Genomic DNA, 17,298 nt, shown 5'->3' on the forward strand with positions numbered 1-17,298 from the left:
CATCACTGCCACCACCTGACATCAAATAATAACCCCTTCACTCTGACTCCCATGCTGGGCACATAAAGCTTATATTGGGAATAAGAACATCATAAGATGGTTTTTAAGATGGAATATCTCCTAAACTGTGTGTGGAGTGATGAGGCCCGCTGAATGGAAATGTTACAAACCACTCAGTAGTAAGAGTTGTGTGTGTGTGAGTGGTTATATTGGTTATCTACATATGTGTTTCTATGTGTGGTTTGGATTTATTGAGAGCAGTAAGGTATGTGACCTGTTAACTCAGTAGTTTATACATATTTCATTACGTTGCTATTTTCACTCAACTCCCTGTCTGAATACAAATTTCAAGTACATAAAACGTATGTAATTAGAGGTCGTAGAATAAGGAAGCTAAACTAGGATCTCTGTCTTTTCCTTACAAACCCTATTCCAAATTTCTAAATATCATGAATATGTCCTGATAAAGTCTACAGCAAGTGTCTTCCCCAGAGCTCTGTTGCTTTCTTTCCCAAAATAACAAAGACCCCTAATTCTTCCTCCATTTCTAGTTGCTTGCTCTCTCTGTCTCTGTCTCTCTCTCTCTCTCTCTCTCTGTCTCTCTCCCTCTCTCTCTCCCTTCCCCCAGAATTCCTTTCTCCCTATGACTCTGTGCGCTGTGAACCAAGACCAACTCTTCTGCTTCTCTTCTTCACAAAAGACTTGTCTTTTCTCATCTCGATTCATTCCTTGGTTTTTATGAATTATTGAACAGCACTTTGTGTTACACAGACTGAGTGGGAGCCCCCAAACTCATCATCACTCAGCCTCGGTGTTTGTTACATTGTGTGTGCTGTGTGACAAAAACTGTATTTGTTTGTTTGAGTGTTCATACATGTGACATAAAGTCATTAGTTTGGTTTGAGAAATACTTCAAGTGCATTTAGGAATAAATATGTGTGTATATGTGACACTAAGTATGTACATGTAAGTGCTGTAAGTAATGGAAGTGTGTGTGCTGTTTGTGTGTATGTGTGAGAGGGTGAAATTAGAAACATTGTTGCTAGTAGGGCTTTGAGCCTTTTTATGTCTCTGTTGAGTCTCACAGAGTTCATTCTCACATGAAAAATATGAATTTTTCAGCAGCTCAGCTAATATTATGAAAGTCATTTTTACTCAGTCTATGAAACACTCACACACACACTCAAACACACACACACACACACACACACACACACACACGAACACATACAATGGTTTTACCTTGGCTGGTTTTAAAATAGCAGAATACACTGAAGCCCCACAGTAATTGCTTTGTGAAGTGAATTTCATTTCATGACATTAACTTTTTTGAGTTTCTGTGTCTCTGTAAACTTATTTATGTGTATAAATGTTTGTGTAGCTCTGCTGTGACACCTCACCAACTACAGTATCAGCTGAAAGAAAAAAGCCTTTCTGTTTTTGCAGCTTTTCACTGAAGACAGCAACATGTCACTTTTTTGTGACTTTAACACATAGCTATTTGCAGTGTCCTCTTTTGGGGGAAACACACACACATACACAACTCAAGACTTATAAGTCTTGTATAAGCTGGAGTAACTGTGTTTGTGTGTGTGTGTGTATATGTGTGTGTGTATGTGTGCGTGTGTGTGTGTGTGTGTATGTGTGTGTGTGTGTGTGTGTGTGAGTGTGTGCATACACACATATTACATTGGTGCTCCACAAAGGCCTGCCCATTCTCATAGTACCAGAAATTATACATGGTAAAGCTTATGGTATGTGAGTAAACTCCTCACGTAGAAATGCACTGAGAAACACGTCTTAAAATGCCATCCATTAAAGCAATATCAACTATCAAAAAGGTCAGCAGACAATAAGTGAAATGGGAATGCAGTGTTCCAAAACCAATGACCTGAAAAGAAAATGCCAAGCACATTTAGCGAGACCTCCCACATAGTCCGCCTCTCGATCATTGTTTGAATTAGTTTATAAGAATCTAAGGCTCACGAGATGGAAAAGCAGCTTGAAACTGAGCAGTTGTTGGTTCTAGTCTAGGAGGACCATTGTGTGTTTGTCTGTTGTGTGTTTGTGTGCACATCAAAAGAGCAATGACATTTTTATCTGCTCATAGAAAAATACTTCTAGGTGAATTAGGCCTTAAAATGCTTCATTTTGGAGTGAGTTGTGTTTATTAAATGACTTTGTTAAACTTTCAGTGACAAACTACAGAAGGCATTTCTGTAATATTTTGTGTGTGAGGAATACATTCTCATTTTAAAACATTATTCCTACTTTATCCAACTATTTATGTAATGTCTAATCTAGAACAAAATCCTCCCTCGACTCAACTTACTTACTTTAAGTAGAAATCTGAGAACTTAACAAAGGGAATTGCTGCACTTAGGCCAGATATCTAATGGCCTAATGGACTAAAACGAGTACATTTTCTCCTTCTCTTTGAGCAGAACAAAAATAATTACCAAACAACACTCCTATTGTATTTAAACCAACGACAAGTATGGTTTTTATTAGGATTGCCTGGATATTCTTCCTCCCTTTTTTTAAAGAGTCATTCTGTGCAGTAAAATTTAAAATTATATTCATATTCCTTTTGAAGCAGTAACAGGTTTGTTTACACTTGCTGAAGTACCTACTACAGTTAAGCAGGCCTTGATTCTGATCTGCCATGTGTTAACAAAGAGCTCAAGAATCTAAGATGAGAAAATGGGAATAAACTAAGTAAAATAAATGTGGTTTGTACCTTCATGCTGTTAGTCTGAAATTGAATTTTGTTTGTTTAGCAGTTCTGCTTTGCTCTGAGTCAGGTCTCAAAATGGATTGAAATAATTGGAATTTAAATTGACACTGTCATTTCATGACATTACCTTTTTTGAGTTTCTGTGTCTCTTGGAGCCTTTCACTTGAGACAACAACATGTCACTTTTCTGTTATTTAACAAATAGCTATTTGTAGTGCTCTCTTTTGGGGGAAACACACACACAATCTCACACACACACACACACACACACACACACACACACACACACAAACACACTGAGAGCTATACTGAATTTATCTGCACCCACACATAGAGATGCTTTTGGTAGAAGCCCATTTGCAAAATGGTAAAACAGCTGGGTATGGAGCACCCACAATAAGAGTGCTCACAATGAAAGTGCCATCTATTTGGATTAAGATAAAGCAGGAGGGACACGGACTCTTCAGGAATGATGTTGATAAGTACACTTACGTTCTCCACTGTCAAGTATTCCAGATTCCTGAAGGGAGCGAATGCAGGAATCCACCAACTCCAAACCTGTGGTCAATTCATCCTCAATATCCTTTTGTCCGTCCGCTGTGGAAGAAGAAAGAGGATGAGAGACAGAGGAAGACGGAGGTCAGCAAAGAAGGAAAGGAGGCAGAGAGATGAATGAGATCTCTCTGGACTGTAACTGCAATTCTCTACTCCCACAGTCCATAAAACTTGCCAAGTTATGTCTTAGTTATGAGCGAAGGACAGATTATATGATGGAAAGTCTTGCCCAGCTGCTTGACTGGAAGTGTGTGTATGTAAATTTGTGAATTTGTCTGTATATATTAATGTATGTAAGGTATGCATGTAACCTTTAAAAACTTTAAAAAAACAGTTATGAAAAAGGTATCTTTTGTCAATTCATGCAACAATGCCTTTACATACATGGTTGAGCAGTATGTACATGTTTGTGCTATAGTTCATGGCAAACTTTACCTTGAGCGTTCCAACGAAACTGCTCATCTGTTGAACTGCAAAAGAAGGATGTTGTAAATGATAAGAATAATGTGGGGAATAACAACAACATACTAGAAAGTTGTAGAATAGCAGCCACATTTGAAATCAACAGCAGCTTACAATAAAGCTTCCAAAATGCTTTACAAAACATGAGGAAAAGTAAAATATATTCAACGGAAAATGAAATCTTGGAATGGAGACATGATTCAGTCACCTTTGAATTCTTATTTATAGAGGAAGACATTCAGCTGCCACCTTGAACTCACAATTAATTTGCATTGAATGCAATGTCAAATGTCCAGTTTCTGTATTTTAATATTTACTGCACTGAAAGAAACTGCCAATGAGCTACATTTTGTTTATGCTCTATTCTGCTTAAGAATGAAAAACAAACAAACAAAATAATGCGAACAAAAGTAAAACCTCTAAATGTAATTTCAGGCAAATTACTTACAAAACCGCAGCATTTTACAAAATGCAGTCCTGAGCACTCAGGTAACAGTCTTTTTTTAATTCTAGAATGGATAGTATTGTTGACAGATACACAGCTACATGTGCATTCATGCTTATGGACATACACAAACAAGACTTTTTTTCCATTCTCTTGATCACTCTCAATTGATCAGTGATTGATGGGGGGTGAAAAAAGAGAAAAAGACTTAGAGAGGCAGAAGGAAACAGACAGGCAGAAAGAGAAAGTTAAAGACAAGTACGCCGGCTGTGTGATCGATACAGACACAGACAAACTAACTGATACATATAGACCCTTTCATCTGACTTCATCTACACCATTAAACTGGCTGTCTGGACTACTTGGCTTGTTTTGCATTTCTCCCATTAAGACTGCTTGGTATTCCACATACCCGACTTTCTAATTGAATTTCTGTCACAGCGTGTGCATGTGTGCCCTGGGTGTCATCATACAATTTGTGTCTAAAGTGCTTGTGTGCCCTCATGTGTGTACAAGTTTGCAGAGGTATATGAGAATGAGTGAATACATTTACATGTGTTTATCTGTCTATATGTCTGGTTGGCTAAGATGGTATTGGTCTTTCAAAGATGGGTATTTTGTAAATAGCTTTCATTTGACTGGTTGAATCAGATTTTAAAGACTAATGCCTATTGTAATATACAATGTCTTGTAACACATACAGTGATTAATACTTTTGCCGTGGAACCAGACAAGGGGATAGGCCATTTAGGTCAGCATGATTAAAGAGCAAGGAAATGAGAAATGAAAATTTGTTATTTTTAAGTTTGTTAACTTTGTGACTTGAACATTGAACCTAATTGAATGATGTTTTTTCGTTCAATTAACTTCTGATATCAGTCGGCATGTTAGACAATTTGGCTTCTGTCCTTGTGGAACCTCAGGACCTCTGCTGCTGACAGTCAGCTGCTTCTAAAGCGTGACGACCATACCAGAGGTCAGAGTTCACGTGGACTGAACAGATGGATGCTTCACTAGTGCTTACGAGCCGCTCAAGTTTCACTCCTGGTATAAATTATTGAATTAGTCTGCAGACAGTGGCATACCAAAACCAGGGTCCAAACCAAGCCACAACCATCTCTAACCTAAATTTATCAGTTTGATTAGAGAAAGTTGTTGAAAGCATTACAGAACCTACTGAATCATAGGGTTGATTTTTAATTTATGTTCACCCAATACACATTAACACCAATGGTTTAGCATTAAAATGACAGCAAATGTGAACTGTAAGACTGTGACAGGAGATGGTTGGGACAGGGATGGTTGGTGAAAGAAAGAAAGAAAGAAAGAAAGAAAGAAAGAAAGACAGAAAGAAAGAAAGAAAGAAAGAAAGAAAGAAAGAAAGAAAGAAAGAAAGAAATAACTACTTCTACCAAATAGTTCCAGGAGTCAATGTTAACGTGTAATGTTAACGTTAGGCCTATAGTCAATAGTTTTGTGTTCCCCAAAGTTTTTGTCTGCATCTGCATTATTTCTGCCTATTTTGCCTTAGGATGCAGCTTGTCCTGCATTTCTTTTCAGTTGAAAGTAATTGTTATGTAACTGCTAATCACTGCTAATCACACTAAAGGATGAGCATAAATGCAGCATGAATGCAGGAAAAGTCAGATCAGTTACAAATTAACTCAGCAGAAATTTAATCCCTTAATCACCAAATCACAGCAATGTGGGAGAAAAGGTTGAACTTGAAGTAACTATGGACTATATATATATTGGCACCGCATAGTGGCCTAATTTGCCGATTGGTCCATGCTATATGTACTTGTTTGTAACGAGGGGACTAAATTCAAATGGACACTGTTTAAATCTAACTATTACTCTCCATCTTGGAATGACTGATGTATGTAAAGGTCAGCTGAAATAAAAAAAAAAGCTTTGCAGCTTGCTGGACTAATGAAACACCATCATTATGGGAGCAGCAACAGCCGGAAGGTCAGAAATGTGGGATTGTGACCAAAAGGTCTTTGGTTCAAATGCTTGAACCAGCAGGGAAATTTTAAATAAATTACTCCCAAGTTGCCCTAAAGTGGTGAATGTTAAAAAAAAATGTGACTGCACAGAGTAGCTTCCTTTTGTGAATTCCTTTAACTGTCTGAATATGAATTAGGATTACACTCTGCAAAGCTTTGCTTGACAGACGAAGGTTAAAATATATACTCATGAATCTGACCATTGCTTTTCTGCTTTGCTGCTAGTATAGTAAGTTCTACGCCATGGGCCCTGTCATGGTCCGTCAATTATAGATAATGTTTGATATTGGTTAGTTTTTTTGGTTCAGTTCTGCCTTTTGATTCCAGTTTTATTTAGCTATGGTTCTGATTCTTCATCTGCGTCATCTTCTGTTTTACACTTGCTTGGCACACTAGCAGCTGATTCTGGGACAGATTTACTTGGGGAAGTTGAGAAGGAGAAAATTGCAGAAAATACGTCATTGTGTCAGATGGACCCTGGATTTGCTATATCTCTAATGTCTCTTGCCACAATGGCATGCGCACGCACACACACACACACACACACACACAAAAGACACTATGCGAGAATGAAAACAATGTGATGGGAGAACTGTTTGCCTTCATGTGCCTGAAGGAGAGCCAACAGGCTAACAGTAGTAAGCATTGTGTCACTGTGTTAACGTGTAGTTTGTTAGAGAGAGAGAGAGAGAGGCAAGACAGAGAAAGAAAAATTTGCATGAGACACCCAGAGAGCTGGTACACAGGAAAGAGCGATTTAATAAGCTTTATTCCACAACACTGCACACTCTTGCCTGCAATGCCACAACACTACACCCAGCGAGGCATTGTATCTCTTTTAACAGTGAGCCCGTATTAGAGAGACATTTTAAATTCACTACTCCACTCTTAACCAAGCACACAGTTTAAATCAACAGACAGCGTCCTCTACTGTTCCCAGTGAATTCCACATGTATGCATACCCACACACTCTACTTGGCATTCACAAAGCTTGGGAGAAAAATATAGTCTGCTCCTTTAGTCCTAATTTGTGCATAGGGATGTGTGTTTAGGTCTCATGGGAATATAAAGACTGAGGGACTTAAAGTATAACCCAGGAATCCCAGCAGCCACATCCTTCATGAGTTATTAGGCCACAGCATGGAGAGCATTACTCTGAGAGAGTTACACACTGTCACACAAGGTTCTGCTCAAATCCTCCAGCTGCCTCCTTTCACAGATAGTAGCACTTAAGAACACTTGCCTGCCCTGATAAGGCTGTCAGCGGGAAAGTGAGCATGTGTATGTGTACTCAGCAAGCAAACACACATGCACACATCCACAGTTTGTTCTCACATAAAACAGAAGATCCACACAAACATATACTTTATGGGTAACGCATTCAGCAGCAAATACTGCACAGAGCTAATTTTAATTATGTCTTGGTTACTTCTGTGCACACACAGACACACCTACATACACACAAAAAATGCACCAACCCTAACATTCAATAAATGAATTGCCCAGGTACTTGTGGTTCATTGGTTCATGCTTTTTCATATCATATTTTTTTGTTTTTATACACACTTAATATTATTAGTGGTATTTTTTTTAATTCCGTCTGATTTACAAAAAGGACAAATAAACAAAGAAATAATTTACAAATGTGCTGACAATTCAGCGCACAACTTTCTATTGTATATGACTCTTGTTTTAACTAAGAACTCACGTTTTAATGTCTGTCTTCGTCATCTAGGATCTGGAAATATCCGAGTTGGCATCTTGGTTGTAGCTTAGTTATGAAATGCAATGCACTTTGGAGTGTCTCTCCTGACATGCTGCTGACAGCGCTGTCACTCAGACAGTGGGGCTGAAAGTATGGGATTAGTCAACAGAAATGAGTCATGCTGCCCTGCTTGTCCAGTGCTCTGCTTCCCTCCATTTCCATTTCATTTATGGTTGGTTCTATGGTTCAGTCATTTTACAAAAAGACCTGGTTTGTTAAGGTAACAGGTGCCATACAGTATATGTAGCTGCCTATGTGCACAGGTATTCAGATACATTCACATCAACACAGATACAAGGTGTCAAATTCTCAAAACACTGAACCAAAAGCACTTCATGTCTTCGATAATTGCTATCCTGTTGAGTTGGAGAGAGGAATAAATGGATGGCTTGGTGTGCAGTACTGGCCGATTTCATTATTACCAGCATTAAAACAGAAGCCTAATAGACCATAATCCCTTGTGTGACGTTTACTTAATGCTTTATCAAGAAGTAGTTATAAACACATCTTGGCTTCCTGAAATCTTGCTATATTTGCAGGCATAAATCCACATTTCATTATTTGTGTGTTTTGACTGTGGGCCAAGGGATCGACTAATTTCAATTTCCAGCGATTACCTCGCAAGTATAAGTTAGTTAAGAAGGAACTTAACAGAAAATGACAATGAGCTTGCATAAATTACTACAGCACACAATGAATGAAACAGAACTCCTTCAGTTTAACAATTTTCAGTTTGAAAATTGTAAGTTTTTGATCTGACCCTTGGACACTGAAAGAGCAATACAGACACTGGACCGATTGTCATTATGATAATCATGGTTTTTCCTGCATAGAGAATTATGAGGCAGCTGCAGGAGGGCGGCATGACATTTGCCGCCCTCCTGCTCTCAATAAAACTCTGACAGGTGTCTTCATGTAAACACTATTTTTGAACAAGCGTTTCACTCGGTGGATTTCTGTCATTTGTAATTTCAATTGGGGCATTATTTTTATATAATTATATATATTATATAATTGGCGCTGTATCATAATCAGCACAGTGCACTGGGAAAGACAAAGAGGAAGAAAAGAGCTGCAACTTTCTTGAGGGAATTTCCTCCAAAGAGCATCTGTTTATTCCCCACAGCAGGGGTGTGTCAGGCACTTGTGTATTTCAGATATTATTAGATAAAGACAACAACAACAACAAACTACAATTACTGCCTCGTGGTTGTATGCCTCCACCAACCAGCCAAGTTGCAGGTCACAATCTCTCCTTCCTCAGTGCTGAATAATGGCCAGAAGTGTTTTTGCAGAACATTATGTTGTCAAAGTGAAGTTGCCTTTGACCATTTGGGTATAAAATGTCATCATTTTATCATTTTATACAATTAGACATTTATGTTTCATAATCGTTATGGCTTGTTTTGAGAAGTCACCATGACCTTGACCTTTGACCACCAAAATCTAATCAGTTTATACTTGAGTACAAGTGAGTGTGTGTACCAAATTTGAAAATATTCCCTCAAGGAGTTACTGAGACACATTGGGGCATTATTTGTCTTTCCTCACTGTAAAATAATCAGACAGAATTTTGGAAGAATGTCAAAACCATAAACCAAATGTAACAAAAAAGAAAAAAAAGGAAAAATATTTTGATTGATCTGTTGAATATTTTTTCAATTAATCATTTTATTTAGTCTTTAAAATGCCATGATATTGTGAAAGATGGACAAGGCAACATCATCTAAATTGTTATATTAGTAGAGTCCTTTCGGATTCACTAGAACTCCTAAAATAAATAAAAATGAATGTCATCAAAATAATGATTTAATATGTCATAATCACATCAAAATCCTGCACATTGTGGCTTTGGGGTTGGAAATATGTGTCCACATGAGCATCAAGAATAAATCAGAGGTAGAAAATGAAATGGTGCTACTTGATCTCCATGATGATAATCATTCATTTCTTCCTGCATAGAGGTCTGATGTCAAGGTCAGCTACAACACACCTGGGACCTGGGAGGTATTCATTGTCTTGTTCAGGGACAGTTGAACAAGCAGGATAGGTGGGCTTGGATATGGCAGCATGATCCCAGGTTCTTCAGCTGAGGGGTGCCTGTGTAAAATGTCAGTTTTCAGAATAACTGCTGTTCATTGGGGTCATTACAAAGAAGTCCAGTCTATTTCATTGGAAATTTTCATTACACTATACACAAACCTACAGTACTAATTAGCTTGGAATGACTTTCACTTATTGAATGTCCCCCTAAAACATTTATGTAACCATGTGGCCATTTGATCAAAAATTAGAGAAAAAATGTCAGGAGGCTTAGAAAACATGATCAAATGTTTCTTTCACTGCTAAATTGAGTTGTGAAAAGCAGACTAGTTCACTTTCCTCCTGTTGCATTTAGATAAATCCTCAAAATCACTAAGACCACTAAAACATGAATTGTTTCACACCAAGCAGGTTAAGCAGCTTAATTTGTCGATTTCTTAATTTGTTGTGCACATGTTCAATGGCATGTGTCTTCAATAGATTATTTATACATTACAGAGGTAGGACTTGAATTTGTAATGTGTAAATCCCAAAAGATATACAGAGCATAAGGACACTCAGGCACATTCAAGCATTTGGATGCAAACACATTTGTATCTGCACGTTGGTTGAAAAATTATTAAAAATATCAGCATTCAGTTTTCAAATAAAAAAAAAAATGTTTTTCAATATTGTTGCCTGATGCATGACAGAGTTCCTCCTTAAGAATGCATACATCGATACCTCTGTGCAGAAGGGGGGTGTCCTGAAGGTGCCAGGATGCATTGAGCACACTGGCGTCCGGGAGGCACTGGAAGGCAAAGGAGATCTGGCAGTCCTGTGGCTTTACCTCACCAATGCCAACCGGTCAAACCCACACAAGCTGGTTGAAACATTGCTCAAACGACACCATGTCCCAGGTAATATCAGGGACCTCATTCTGAACTACTACAGCTGCTTCAGTTTGAGAATCACCTCTTGAATAACATCATCTGCGCTGCAACAGCTGGAGAGGCGCTGGTCTCAATGATATTGTTATTGCCTTGGCCATGAACATGCTGGTAAAGTCTGCAGAGGTGGAGTGCAGAGGCCCACTCACCAAGTCAGGTGTGCTACAACCCCCCCATCAGAGCGTTTATGGACGATCTTACTGTGACGACAACATCTGTACAGGGCTGTAGATGGATCCTTCAAGGCCTGGAGTGTCTCATCACCCCAGCCCAGATGGAGTTCAAGCCATCAAAGTCCCAGTCGCTGGTTGTGAGGAAGGGGAAGGTTACAGACAAGCTCTGATTCTTGCGAGGAGGCGTCCAGAATCCATCAGTTGGAGAGAAGCCAGTCAAGAGCTTTGGCAAGGACTTCAACTGAACCCTGAAGAACACTGTAGCAATCCATGCAACCAGCAGCGAGTGGGAAACCTGGCTCACAGCAGCGGATAAAACAGGGCTGCCAGGCAAATTTAAAGCTTGGATATACCAATGCATGCTTCCACGACTTCTCTGGCCCCTTTCTGGTATATGTTGTCCCTCTGACCACCATTGAGGGCTTCGAGAGGAAGATTGACACAAAGCCTCAGCAGCATCGCCTTGTACTGGATGAAGAACACGCTTCAACTTCCCTTCCTCAGTCTGACTGAGGAGTTTATGGTTACCCGGGCAAGAGAGGTGCTGCTGTACAGAGACTCAAACGACAGCAAAGTCTCCACGGCAGGCATAGAAGTAAGAACATACAGGAAGTGGAGGGCACATGAGGCAAATGGCCAAGCTAAATAAAGCTGAGCAGTGGCATCAGGACGGGTAGGCCTTGGCAGCATTCAAAGACCTCATTAAAGCAAGGTCCAGGGGAAGGAACGACACCAAGTGGTCAAGGAAGAGGTCCGTGCAGGGGTGGAGGAAGCCTGCTCCAGCAGGATTGTAGGAATGTGGCAGCAGAGGGCATGAACTCAATGGGAGAAGACCTTGGACCATAAGATCACTTGGTCAGAGCTCTGGAAGGCTGAACCTTGCAAGATAAGATTCCTTATCCAGTCGGTCTATGATGTCCTCCCCAACCCTTCCAACCTCTTCTGCTGTTGCCTGGCAGATACTCCAGCATGGCCACTGTGCCAGGGTAGAGTCACGCTGGAGCACATCTTAAGCAGTTGCCCGAAAGCCCTTGGAGAGGGACCCTATAGCTGGTGCCACCACCAGGTGCTGATGGCCACAACACAGATTGTCAGTGCGGGGATGTCCATCAGCAGGCAACAGCAACCAGCAAGGCACACCATCACCTTTGTCAAAGCTGGGGAGAAGCCACAATAGCCCAAGTGAAGCCAGGGGGCTTCTGGCATCAGTATGCATTGCAGTGGCCACGCTCAGGCCAGACACGGTTCTGGTGTCAGAGACAACGAAGCAAATGGTCCTGCTGGAGTTGACCGTCCCCTGGGAAGAGCAAATGGAGGAGGACTTGGAGAGGAAGAGGGCCAAGTATGAGGAAGGCGAATGCCGAAGCAGGGGCTGGGGGACCCAATGCAACCTCATCGAGGTCAGATGCAGAGGCTTCGCAGGCCAGTCACTCTACAGAACTCTCAAAATGTTGTGTGTCAAGGGACTGCACAGCAGGAAAGCCATCAAGAACATAACTGATGCCGCAGAGAAGGCATCAAGATGACTGTGGATCAAACGGGGCTATCCATGAAACAAACAAGCTACTTAGTAACATGCTGGGGCCTGATCACCCGCAGCTGGGTCGCCTGAGTGAGGGTTTCTGATGTTGACCCGAAACAACCGATGACCCCAGTTTACATCACTGATGATGTGTCTAAGTTGTATCGAGAGATAAATCATATGTGATGATATTGATATTAAAATATCTTTATTTTTATTTATAAAAATCATTTATTATTTATTTATAAAAATGTTTATCCACCCTGAAAAAAAAAAATCATTAACCTGACACTCAATATACTAGCAACAAATTTTCCTCTCTCATCTATCACAGGTTCACTCTGTAAACAGCTCGACTGATGGATCACTTCAGTACTGACAAACTGGGCAATGCAAGAGGCTGCACATACATATTTATATCAGAATATATGCAATGTATTATTATAGTCTAGGGCTGTCCCAAACGATTATTTTTTAAACGATTAATCTAGCGATTATTTTTTCAATTATTCGACTAATCTAAAGATTTTTTTTTTTTAATTAACCTAACAGTAATTTTATTGCAATTATTTTCAAGTTAATCATTTAATATAACAATTTGCCCCGTCCAACATCTTGACTCGCTGCACCATGGTGTTTCCTCTTTATGTGCTCGTGCATGACTGTCGTGCTAGAGTGATATGCCAGATGCACTTTGCAGAGTCTGCAGACTACCGCACTGTTGGTGTCAAGATTGAAGTATTCCCAAACTTTGGAGGACCGTGTGCGAGCCTTTTTTGCCGCGTGTTGCTCCACACGCTCCATCGTACTGCTGGTAGACGCCGCCGTGTTGTTCAAATAGATTACACAGATGGCAAATCATTCACGTAGTCAATGACTTCAATTACGTCACCGCGTTGTCCCAGTCCGTGCGCTGCGCTTGTATCCGGGTAAACCAAAGACGATGGATATAAACGGTCCCATTAGAAAGTTCCGGTTTTGTTCTATGAACATTTACCCTGTGTGGTTTTACACGACGCGTCGACACTAAAATTCCACATCGAATAATTTTTATAATCGACAACATCGATTACGTCGGATAATCGTCCCAGCCCTATTATAGTCATTTAACATACAAAGGCTACTGACAGGCTACTAAGTAGGTAATTTTAATGAAAAATCAAAAGCAATCATCAGAGCTTACCATAAACCTAAGTGATGGATATACATCTCTCTTATATAACTGAGAGTGCTGAGAGGCATCATCATCTAACTTGCACTTGCTTAACACTTATTGGTGAAATCTTTCCATTAGGTTTCATCCAAATGTTCACACGCAATCAACCAAGAATCTTCATCTTCACATGGATGCATGAATGCACGCATTGGACCAATTGACAGCTTTGCTCAATATGTGAATATCTTCAAATATGGACTAGAGGATAGTCTGGAGACAAATACCTGACTTGTTGGGCAGAGAAGAACCAGAGCTCCACACTGACAGCATGCGAAGCGTTGATGTGGAAGCTCATTAAACCTTCACACCAAGTGAGTGTGAAACGTCGATGAGCTTCCATGTGACGTATCTGTTTCTTTGGAGTGTGAAAAATGCCAGCAAATGTAACACAAAATTATGCTTACTCCCTTTTCGGCATGGAGCTCGTTTGGGAACCACTTTGTAGATCTTTCTGTTGAATAGATACAAACCTAACCACTGGTGGTTGTCATAACAACAGTGTTGTACTTCATCATCGTCAGCATGACAGTGGGACACTAAAACGGCAATCTGTCAATCTGGAGTGGGCTTTTATGCTCTGTAGAGGATGTGGGGGTGGGGAGTGTGTCCACGTGTGTGTGTGTGTGTGTGTGTGTGTGTGTGTGTGTGTGTGTGTGAGAGAGATAGATTTGAATTGCCTTTGTGTTGGGAGTGGCCCAAATGAAATTGTGAATAAAAAGAATGAAATCAACTCAAAACTACATATCACACCCGACTCACACAAAAATATGCCAAAACATTGAGCCTGAAAAGCAAAAATTAGTTTTCTATGTGGATGTGCAGGGATGTATGGCTTGTCTACTTTGACTATATGCAGTATATAAGGCAAAGAATGGGTGTGTGTGTGTGTGTGTGTAAGCGTGTGTGTGTGAGCGTGTGTGTGTGTGTGTGTGTGTTTGTGTGCATGTATATCCCTGCGTGCGAGCTCTCTAATATTCTATTCAGAAAACAGTCTATTGTGCTCAAAACAAGGCTGAGGACAAACTTTTGTGGATATGACAGCTGAATGACAGTTCAACAGTGGGGCTGGAAGAGAATTGTCAAGTCAAAGTGTTAACTGAAATGACTTCTAATGCCTGACTACTGACAGCTGCAACAATAACTCTATCCTTCAAAAAAACAAAAAAAAACAAAACAAAGAAAACAATGCACCATGGTATTGACAACTCCAATAGGGATATTTTAACCCTCTGCAGCCTTTTCCTTTCCCACTCAACCTCTTTCACATCTTTCAAATTCACATGCAGATGTTTAGCCTATTAGCATTTGTGTCTGCATGTTCTTTTAAGTGTGTATATGTTGTTTGTATTTTGATTTTATGTGTAAACCAGTATATGTGCATTTATGCATGTGAATGGAAGAAATACCCAATAGAAGTAATCCGTTATCATGCAGCCTGATTCTCACCTTACACACACTTGCACATGCTGCACATGCAAACGCACACACACACAAATGTGTGTCTGCATGCATGCTCTAACACACATTCATTCAGTTACTTGTGTGTGCCTATGCATGCACAATTGTGGGTTTCCAATGTGAACAGCACCTGCTGGTTGCACTATTTCAGCTCAGGAACATCTGCTGTGTGTGTCTAAATCACCAAGCTATTATAGTTATTATGAAAGGTGGGCTATCGCTGTTTTGCACCAGCACAGATAATGACAGAATACCTCCATGCATAATTCACCAGGGACGGGTGGCCTGACACTGGGTGTGCCCTGTATTATTGTGCTCCACACAGACATTATACTGAGCATTATACTCATCTAACAAGGCTCACTGCAGCAAGACTGTTATGACATGTCAATGAACTGGAGATTAAAAGCTCTACTCCTAAGATTATGAAATGTCAGACAAAAAGTTTCACTTCTGGTAGATGACTGAATGATAGAATAAAATTTTAATGTGATCATTGATGATTCAGCTGCAGATGCAGTTAATCTTGTCATATCAATCAACTATAATAATTTGCTTGATCCTCATTATTAAACCTGAAAGTATTAACCTTTTTGTTATAATACACTAAGACACTTTAAAATCTGGTTTGTGGTTGTTGTTTTATGCATAATACTTTTTTTATATGCAGCGTTTAGCAAACTTGCAGTTTGCACAGTAGATGCATGCAGAGACCCAGGAGCCTTGTAATATTTATAAAAAATGTGCACAGCAGGAAGTTTAGTAGAAAGTAAATAAAGAACATATTATTCAGTAGTAAGTACAAAAACCATTTACAAGCTGGAGGCTGCAACCAGGCAGCCATACAACAGGAGCAGACTGCTGACTTTCTGATTGTAATGGCAACAGAAGAGATTCAAAGAAATATGATGCTGATTCAGTTACCCCAACGCCATGTTCGAGTTCTCAAGGTCAGTGTAGATTCATTTATAATGGTCTTGCATACACATACACACACAGGCATATACCGTATATCCCTTTACCTTGAACTTCTTTACGTCTTTACCTTGAACTATGCAATAAGATTCTCATACTGTAGCTTGGTTTGTTTATCAGATTTCAAATTTTCTATTTGTCTACTACTTGGTATGCAATATTTACAAAGTGATGTAAAACAAAAGAACACTTTAACAAAACCATCAGCAATAATTGGAAGATATGTGGTGTTGGCTCCATTAAGGCCTCCTTGACTGAATCATAATTGCATGTGACAGAGTAGCAGTAATATTAGCATAACAATTCACATTTACATATGAATAATAATACCACAGGCTACTAATTACAGCAACAACAAATTCAAAGAGGACAGATGATGTATCAGCACACTGCTGGCCCACAAAACTCAGAAAACAGTCAGCTACCAGACAACAAATCAACAGTACGTCTATAGCACAGTGGATGTCAAACAAATCACAGGTTCAAACACAGTTTATAAAGTTCTTGGTAGGGATGGGAATTAAGAACCAGGTCCAAATTGTCCAAAACACTGGAATGCCCCCAATGCCCCCAAGTTCATCGATTCCTTTTATCAATGCTTACATGTTTTTCAGAGCCGGGCGGGCCTATACGCTCACAATGCAAGTTGCATATGGCTTGGAAAATTACGAATATAAAAAAGAAAAAAAAAACAATATGAGAGTGAATTTGCAGGAACAGCAATCAGATAAACTATATTGACTATTGATTAAATATTGAATTATTTAACAATGTGACTGTGTAGAAAAACCTGTGTGGACCTACTTTTTCACATGGAAAATTGATTAGGAATTGTGAAGGGAGGGGGACTTCCGGTTTGACGATCTAGGCGATGGCGGCATAGGAAAGTTGCTCCCGACATTTCGAAGTAAAATTACCCACAAAAACCCGAATAAGTTTAAAAAAAACGTGAGTACAGTTGAATTTAGGACGGTGGGTTTCGAGAATGCCTAAATATCAGTCGAAAAAG

The 17,298-nt window shown here is 39.7% G+C and overlaps 1 protein-coding gene across 1 annotated transcript in view; it reads right to left on the reverse strand.

The window, feature by feature from the left end:
• The window catches only part of ctnnd2a (catenin (cadherin-associated protein), delta 2a), a 280,447-nt gene that overhangs the window by 145,004 nt on the left and 118,145 nt on the right, over positions 1–17,298 (reverse strand). The window contains exons 4-5 of the mRNA XM_087176831.1: positions 3,728–3,762; positions 3,230–3,334 (exon numbers count right to left, since the gene is read on the reverse strand). Of these exons, the coding sequence (XP_087032957.1) occupies positions 3,230–3,334; positions 3,728–3,762 (140 nt within the window). The remainder of the gene's footprint in view (positions 1–3,229; positions 3,335–3,727; positions 3,763–17,298) is intronic.

This window comes from Seriola lalandi, unplaced genomic scaffold (assembly GCF_002814215.2).
Source record: "Seriola lalandi dorsalis isolate HSWRI2012SDOR001 ecotype SW California unplaced genomic scaffold, Sedor1 jcf7180002054570, whole genome shotgun sequence".
Classification (NCBI taxonomy): Eukaryota; Metazoa; Chordata; class Actinopteri; order Carangiformes; family Carangidae; genus Seriola; species Seriola lalandi.